We start from the raw sequence: 7,855 nt of genomic DNA on the forward strand, positions 1-7,855 counted from the left end.
TGCTGCATAAACCCCCTCTGGTAGAGGTGTGGGTTGAGGGGCTCAAGGACCCCCAAGACTCTGGCAGATCCCCCTCCCCTCTACCAGGGCAATCTCCTGCAAGTCACTCCCCAGACCTCAGTTTCCCCTCGATTGGGAAATACTGAGCAAGCAAATGACACATTCCCTGCCCACAAGGAGCTCTTATACCCCAAGGAGGGAACGGGACATGAAAGTATTTACAACCAGAGGAATCAAAATGCAAGTGAACGCACAATTGAATAAGCATGAATAACTAAGAGCTGAGTAGGCATGGGTTCTTGGGGTCCTGGGAATGAATCTGGGAAGGCTTGTTGGAGGAGGAGGAGGGCTTTTAGGAGGGCTCTGATCATTCCCAAGATTCAAGTGGCTGCTTTTGGTTCTTCCCCATTAATCAATCAATCTGTGTCAGAAGGACCTGGGTTCTAATCCCTGCTCTGACACGTCTGCTGTGTGACCTTGGGCACTTCTCTGTGCCGGTTAGCTCATCTGTAAAATAGGGATTAAGACCGTGAGCCCCATGCAGGACATGGACTGTGTCCAATCGCATTAGTACAGTGCCAGGCACGTAGTAAGCGCTTAACAAGTACCATAAAAAAACAAAAACCCATCAATGTATTTATTGAGCACATGCCTTGTGCAGAGCACTGTTTTAAGACCATTCTAGGCTGTTCTAGTACACATGTTGCCTTTAGATTGTAAACCCTTGGGAGGCAGGGACTGGGAAACAGTGTGGACTAGGGGGGAGCACACAGGCCTGGGAATCTGATCCCGGGTCTGCCACCTGCCTGCTGTGACATCGAACAAGTCACTTAACTTTTTGGTGCCTCGGTTTCCCCATCTGTAAAATGGGGATCAAACTTCTGTTCTCCCTTTTATTTAGACTGTGAGCCTGAGGACGGACAGGGACCGTGACCAACCTGATTTTCTTTTATCTATTGGTGCAGTGCTGACTCACAGTATGCATTTAACAAATACCTCCATTATGATGATTTTTGCTTCTGGCACATTCTTCCCCAGGGCTCACTGTACTAGACTCAGCTGCCGATCTATAAATATTATTGATTGACGAGTGTTAACGCCACTCCTACTCCCCCCTCACTGCTCCTCCTCCTCCAAAAGGCCTTCCCTCTTGTCCTTTTCTTCAAACTTCCTTCTGCGTTGCCTTGATTTCCTCCCTTTATTCAGCCCCCCCTCAGCCCCACAGCACTTATGTCCACATCTGTCATTTATTTATTTCTATTAGTGTCTGTCTCCCGCCCCGACTGTAGAGCGTAAGCTAGTTGTGGGCAGGGAATGTGTCTGTTTATTGTTACACTGTCCTCTCCCAAACACTTAGTACAGTGCTATGCACACAGTGAACACTCAATGAATATGATTGACTGACTGGCTCACTGGTAGTGATAAGCCATAAAACACCAGGCTCGGGGGGTAGGGGGGATGAGGGTCATTGGGAACAGCATTCTAAAAAGACCCATTTTAGGATCCAGCGCAAAGCATTAACTTCTGACTTTTGCGAAGAAGGCACAGACAGGCTCAAGGAAGACATTTAAAAAATAAAACAAAACAGCATCTCTTTATTGTAGGGGCAGCGGCTGAGCACAGTATAAAAATCAAAAGCTTATCTGGCATTCAACAGATTTTTCTAGCGGCCAAATCGGGAATTTGGGGGTGGATGGGAGGGTCACTGATTCATAACTAAGGGTTTCGAGTGGACTGGGATGGGGGTGTTTCGGAGCTCTCCCCATCCCACATGATGTTCCCCCGCTGCCCCACGCCGGAGGCAGCAGGGATGGGCTACGCTATGTGGACCTGCACGGGTTGGATGTTTGGGGGACGGAGGGAGAGGGAGTCACGGTGGCTGTTCATCCCCACCTCCTCCCACCCCGGCTTCAGCCCCCCTCCCCAGGTTGCGGCCTCATTTCTTCCCTTTCTGCTTCATGTGCACCACAAAGTAGTCGTTGCAAGCGATGGTCAGCCCGGCGATCAGCGAGAAGAAGCTCTGGAAGCCCACTCTGCCATCCCGGCACTGGTCCAAATCCTTCATGATCTTATCCACGGCCAGGGGGTCCTTCTGGTTCTGGAAGGAGGCAAGGAGAGGGCGGGGGGTGTGCATCACTGGGACAGGTACTTTCTCCACTCCGGGCGGGGGAAAGGGTTACCACGGTCTTCTCCCCCGACCCCATCTCTCCCACCCATCCTCACAAGAGTCCTGTCTCCTCCTAAGCAGTGGGGATTGGGCAGACACCGCCTGGAAGGGAGCCCTAGGTCTTCTATCTCCCTGCCTACCCCTCGCCCACATCCTGCCTCTGGCCTGGAACATCCTCCCTCTTCATATTTGACAATTAGGCTTTTCAAATAATAATGATCATAATAAATAATAATAATAAGGCTTTTCAAAGCTTTATTGAAGGCCTTCTCCTCCAAGAGGCCTTCTTAAGCCCTCCTTACCCTTTCTCCCACTCCCTTCTGTGTCGCCCTGACTCTCTCCCTTTAATCGTCCCCCATTCTAGCCCCACAGCATTTATGTACCTATCCGTAATTCATTTATTTATATTAATGTCTGTCTCCCTTCCTCTAGACTGTACGCTCATTGTGGGCAGGGACTGTGTCTGTTATATTGTCATACTGTACTCTCCCAAATGCTTAGTACAGTACTCTGCACACAGTAAGCGCTCAATAAATACGATTGCCTGACTGACTGACTGACCTGCTGGGTGGTCTCAGGTCTCTGATTGAGTCTTGGTTTTCTGCCCTGACCAATGATTCCCGTCGGGCCCCGGAACAGCTGGGTCTCAGGGATGGAAAAGCGGGGGACCGCGATCACCCCACGGATCCCTTCTCCCTGCACCTCTTTCCCACCTGATCCCTGTCTGACGGCTCAGTGGGGAGGGCTGGTGGGCTGCCTGGGGCTCTGACGGGAAGAGGCAAGGAGGCGGTTCCGGACAATAAATAATTCATCTGCCAGCTTCTCCTTGGGGCCTACAGAGTTCAGACCTGGCTGGGTGGTGGCAGAGCGATCGATATTTTGCTGCTAATAGGATCAGCTCCAGGGCCTTCCATCCTGCCTGCCTTCTGCCGCTCTCAGACGGTGCCAACCAGTCCAGGATTTTAGCCCGGGGGTGTCCTGTCGCCTGCCCAAGACATGCAGCTACTTCTGGAGAGGAGCGGGGCGGCAGAGGGAGGCCGGGGAAGAGCCACGGAGGGAAGGAGGGTGGACACCCAAAGACTGAGGTAGCCCATTTACCAGCTGCTAGGAGTTGGGGACTGGGCTGGCCAACATACTTATTACTATTAGCCTATGAATAGCTTTGCTCCTGAGCAAGAAAGAGACAATGAGAGAGACAAAGAGGGTGACAAGAGACAGGAAGGAGAAACAGAGACAGTCATAGAGAGACAGGAAATAGATATCCAGAGAGAAAGACAGAGGGGGCAGGAGGAGAAACAAAGATAACTAGTAATGGTATTTATTGAGTGCCCCTTGAGTGCAGTGCACTGCACAGAGACAGAGAGGCAGGGTCAGAGAGAGATAGAGATGAAGAGAAAAATTGGACGGGGTGGGGGAGAAGGCTGGGGAGAGATGCAGAGTCGGAGATTGAGGGTCAGGGTCCACCTGTGCTGGAGAGCGTGTGCACTAGAGAGCATGTACGCTGGCAGCAACAAATGCGAAAGCACATGCATCCCGTTTCTCGTAGGAAAAGCTCGGTTTCGGCTATAGACGAGGAGATGATGGAGGTCAAGAGGAGTTGTGGGTGGGGGGAAGGGGGGAGGGTCTCACTCACTTCCAAGAATCCGGGGAACTCTTTCTCCATCATTACCCTCAGATCATCCTTGGTCAGGTAACCCTTATCCCCAGCGAACCGATGAAAGGTGAACATCATGGTCTCCATGGCATGTTCCATTTGAGATGGCATCTTTGCGATCCTGGTACAGAGGTGGCCTTTTGTTCCAAGAGAAAAGAATCCAGATGTCACGTCTCAGGACCACCGTGAAGGACCACACCCCCAACCCACTGAGACCTGTGTTTATCCTTTTCAGCCCCACCACTCATTCATTCATTCATTCAATCGTACTTACTGATTGCTTACTGTGTGCCAGCACTGTACTAAACACTTGGAAGAGTACAATATAACAATAAACCGACACATTCCCTGCCCACAATGAGCTCCATTATGCCCAATGCTCAGAGACACCCATTTGGGCCAGGGTAAGGGGGTGTCGGCCCTCCATCACCCCCCCAAATTAGGGGTGGACCTGGTAAAATTTAGTAATTCTATCAGCCAGGCTACAATCAATCAATCAAATTTACTGAGCATTTGCCATGTGCAGAACACTGTACTAAGCGCTTGGGAGAGTACAGTACAACAGAGTTGGTAGGCATGTTCCCGGCCCACAATGAGCCTACAGTCTAGAGACGGGGAGCAGATAGGAGTGGGGGAGAGGGAGGAGCTGGTGAGGGAGTTGTGCTCACCTCCTCCATGAGGCCTTCCCAGACTAAGCCCCTCTTTTCCTCAGCCTCCCCTCCCCTCCCCATCGCCCCTCCCTGATCCATAACACTTGTGTAAATATGTACATATCTAAAATTATACTTATTTGCATTAATGTCTGTTTTGATGTGTATATGTATATATCTATAATTCTATTTATTAATATTGATGCAATCGATGCCTGTTTACTTGTTTTGATGTCTGTCTCCCCCCTTCTAGACTGCGAGCCCCTTGTGGACGGGGACTGTCTCTCTTTATTGGTGACTTGTACTTTCCAAGGGCTTAGTACAGTGCTCGGCAATCAATCAATCAATCAATCGTATTTATTGAGCGCTTATTATGTGCAGAGCACTGTACTAAGCGCTTGGGAAGTACAAATTGGCAACACAACACAACAAATCGGCACACAGTAAGCGCTCAATAAATACGACTGAATGAATGAATCTGAGAACCTTCGAGTGCTCTGGGCTAGGTGGGGGAACCAGAGCAGTCCTTGGTGGGGGGGCTGGGAGCATGTGCGTTGAGTGTAATGGGGGTGGGGCCGCACATGCTCTTGCGGTCTAGTTTTCCACAGGGAACTAGCTGAAGACATCCACCCAGTGGGGCCTAGAGGGCCCAAATTTCAAAACTAAGGAGTCTCCCGTTCCTGCAGTACTGTTTGGGTGGAGGTGCAGGCTGAGTGGGTGGAGGCACCCATGGGTGTGTGTGTGTGTGTGAGACAGAGAGAGAGAGGGAGAGAGAGAAAGAGAGAGACTTTGGATGGATAGGAAACAGAAGTGCAGGTTGTGGTGGGGGTACTCTCCCCCTCCCCCTTTGTCCTCTTCCCCAGCTCAAGGGACTGAGCACGTTCACATTCTTCCCCCCCTGGGTGGGGTCTATCTGGGAGCGCTTCTCTTAAGAGAAGCCCCCCTCCCCAACCCAAGCCCCCTCACAGGGGACCCCCTCCCCCTGGGCAGACCACTCCCCATTCCCCCCCCAAGCTGACCGGTAGGTTCTCAGAGGGCAGCGGCTACTACTTGAATCTGCTGCGTCCATTGGGGGGGCCCCGGAGCCAAGAGAGGGAGGGGTGGGGCAAAAATGGCGCAGGGTGGCTAGTAGCCAAGGTGGCAAGGGAGCCAAAGGGAGGGGCCGGGAAGTGCAGCGCCCAGATGCACACCCATCCCTGTAAACACACATACACACAAAACACAACACACATACACAAAGACTCCTAGACACCTGGAATTTTTGGTTGTGGGGGGCTCAGGGCATGGGCGGGACATTGCCCCTGGGCCACCCCCGCGTATGGTCTCTAACCCCCGTCCATGCCCCCACGGTGCCCGCCCAGACCGCAGTCTTCCCTGCCCCCTTCCCACTCCCTACCCGTCTTTTCCTCCTCCCTTCCCTGGAATTCGCCCCAGCCAAAGATCAGGTTATTCCCGACGGGGGCGTTGGCCGGGGCCTGCCCCGACCCCATCCCGGGGGGCGCAAAGAAAGCTGAAATAACTCGAGGCCGCTGTCGGGTTCTTTCCCAATAACACCCAGATCCTTGTCAATCAATCAATCAATCGTATTTATTGAGGGCTTACTGTGTGACAGTAAGCGCTCAATAAATACGATTGATGATGATGATGATGCAGACCACTGTACTAAGCGCTTGGGAAGTACAAGTTGGCAACATATAGAGACACTGGGGGTCCTCTCCCCTTTGCATCGCCCCCACCCCTTTTTCCTGGAGTAATTAATCAATCAATCAATCCATCGTATTTATTGAGCGCTTACTATGTGCAGAGCACTGTACTAAGCGCTTGGGAAGTACAAATTGGCAACACATAGAGACAGTCCCTACCCAACAGTGGGCTCACAGTCTAAAAGAGTGGGCTCACAGTCTAAAAGTCTAAAATTAAGAGGCCCGAAGATGCCAGGGACCCCACCCCAATGAGTCACTGGACAGGATGACCCCAGCGAGGGCGGGCCCGGCCTCCCCCTAACACACACACACACACACACACACACACACACACACACACACACACTCTCTGTGTCCCCCTCCCCCGCACTTCGTGTGAAACCTCCTCCTTCAGGGAGAGGCACAGCCAAGAGTTGGGGGGATCTGCCTGCCCTGATCAGGAGGTTAGAATGGGGGGGTCCCCTTCCCAGTCCCATTTTCTCGGGGGTCTACAGCAGAACCTATAGGAGGACCGGTCGGATGTACCCCACACCCCGTCTTTCCCAGAGACAATGATCCCCTCTCCTGGCCCCCATCTCCCGAAAAAGCCCCCCTTCCATGGAAAACCCTGGACAGGGAAGCCCGGGGGGCAGTGGGGCCTGCGAGGAACCCGAAACCCGCCCCCCAACTCGATTCCCTGTTAGACTGTGAGCCCACTGTTGGGTAGGGACTGTATATGTTGCCAATTTGGACTTCCCAAGCGCTTAGTACAGTGCTCTGCACATAGTAAGCGCTCAATAAATACGATTGATGATTCCCTCTGGGGGGGAGTGGGAGTTGGGCAGCTTGGCCAGTCCTGCCCAAATTCCCTCCTTAGGAATTTGAGGGCGAACCGTCCCCCCCTTTAACCAGCCCCCCCCCAAGAGAAGGGGGGTGGTCACCGTCCCTGGGTACCCCCCAACCCGGCATTCCGGGGGCGCGGGGAACGGGGGGGTCGTCGACAGCCAGGACAACGGGAAAAGTAGCGGTAGGGCGGGAATCCCCCCAGGAAGAGGGAGATTCCCCCAGCCCCCTCCGCCCGCTCTGGGGGGTGTCTGCCTGCCCCCCTCGGGGAAGGGGCGCTCAGTGGGGAGCCCCTCGGGGGGAGCCGGGGGGCGGAAGGGACTCACCTTGCAGGAGAGGAGAGGAGTCCGAAGGGGAGAGACATGCACAGTCAGGAGCTGGAGGGGGCCGGACGGCCTTAGAGGAGTCTCCGGGTGGGTGGGGGAGAGGGAGGGGAAGCCGCAGCTCCCCCCCGCCCCCGGCCCCCCCCCCTCGTCCCCTCCCCTTGATCCCCCTCCCCTCCCCTTCCTTCCTGGGCCTCCCTCTCCCCGCCTCCCGGCCTCCAGTGCCCCCCACTCCACGCCCCAACTCCACCTACCAGCCCCGCCCCGCCCCGCCCCGCCGTTTCCTCCTTCTCCCTCTCCGTTCGTTGCTCCCACTCCCTCTCTCCTTGTCTGCTCTGTTTCTCTTTCTTCCTGTCTGCTCTGTCTCTCCCTCTCTCTCTCCCTGTCTGGTCTGTCCCTCTTTCCCTCTCCCTATCTGGTCTGACTGTTTCTCCCTCTCTTTCTCTGTTTCTCTGTCTCCCTTTCTGTCTGCTCTGTCTCTCCCTTCCTCTCCCTGTCTGGTCTGTCTCTCTCTCCCTCCCTCTCTCTCCCTCCCT

The 7,855-nt window shown here is 53.8% G+C and overlaps 1 protein-coding gene across 2 annotated transcripts; it reads right to left on the reverse strand.

Annotated features, from left to right (window-relative positions):
• Window positions 1-1,562: 1,562 nt before the first annotated feature.
• On the reverse strand, window positions 1,563-7,416 carry S100A10 (S100 calcium binding protein A10). 2 transcript variants are annotated; one of them, XM_038768782.1, is made up of 3 exons: window positions 7,323-7,416; window positions 3,801-3,958; window positions 1,563-2,098 (listed from the first exon to the last, which is right to left on the reverse strand). In XM_038768782.1, exons 2-3 carry the CDS (start codon window positions 3,930-3,932, stop codon window positions 1,937-1,939), a joined length of 294 nt encoding a protein of 97 aa, XP_038624710.1. In that variant the 5' UTR covers window positions 3,933-3,958; window positions 7,323-7,416; the 3' UTR covers window positions 1,563-1,936. The 2 variants fall into 2 exon arrangements, with proteins under 2 accessions (XP_038624710.1, XP_038624709.1); XM_038768781.1 differs by lacking the exon at window positions 7,323-7,416 and adding an exon at window positions 5,491-5,555 and having other exon boundaries at window positions 1,887-2,098.
• Window positions 7,417-7,855: the final 439 nt, after the last annotated feature.

The sequence above is a fragment of the Tachyglossus aculeatus genome, chromosome Y4 (assembly GCF_015852505.1).
Source record: "Tachyglossus aculeatus isolate mTacAcu1 chromosome Y4, mTacAcu1.pri, whole genome shotgun sequence".
NCBI classification, from domain to species: domain Eukaryota; kingdom Metazoa; phylum Chordata; class Mammalia; order Monotremata; family Tachyglossidae; genus Tachyglossus; species Tachyglossus aculeatus.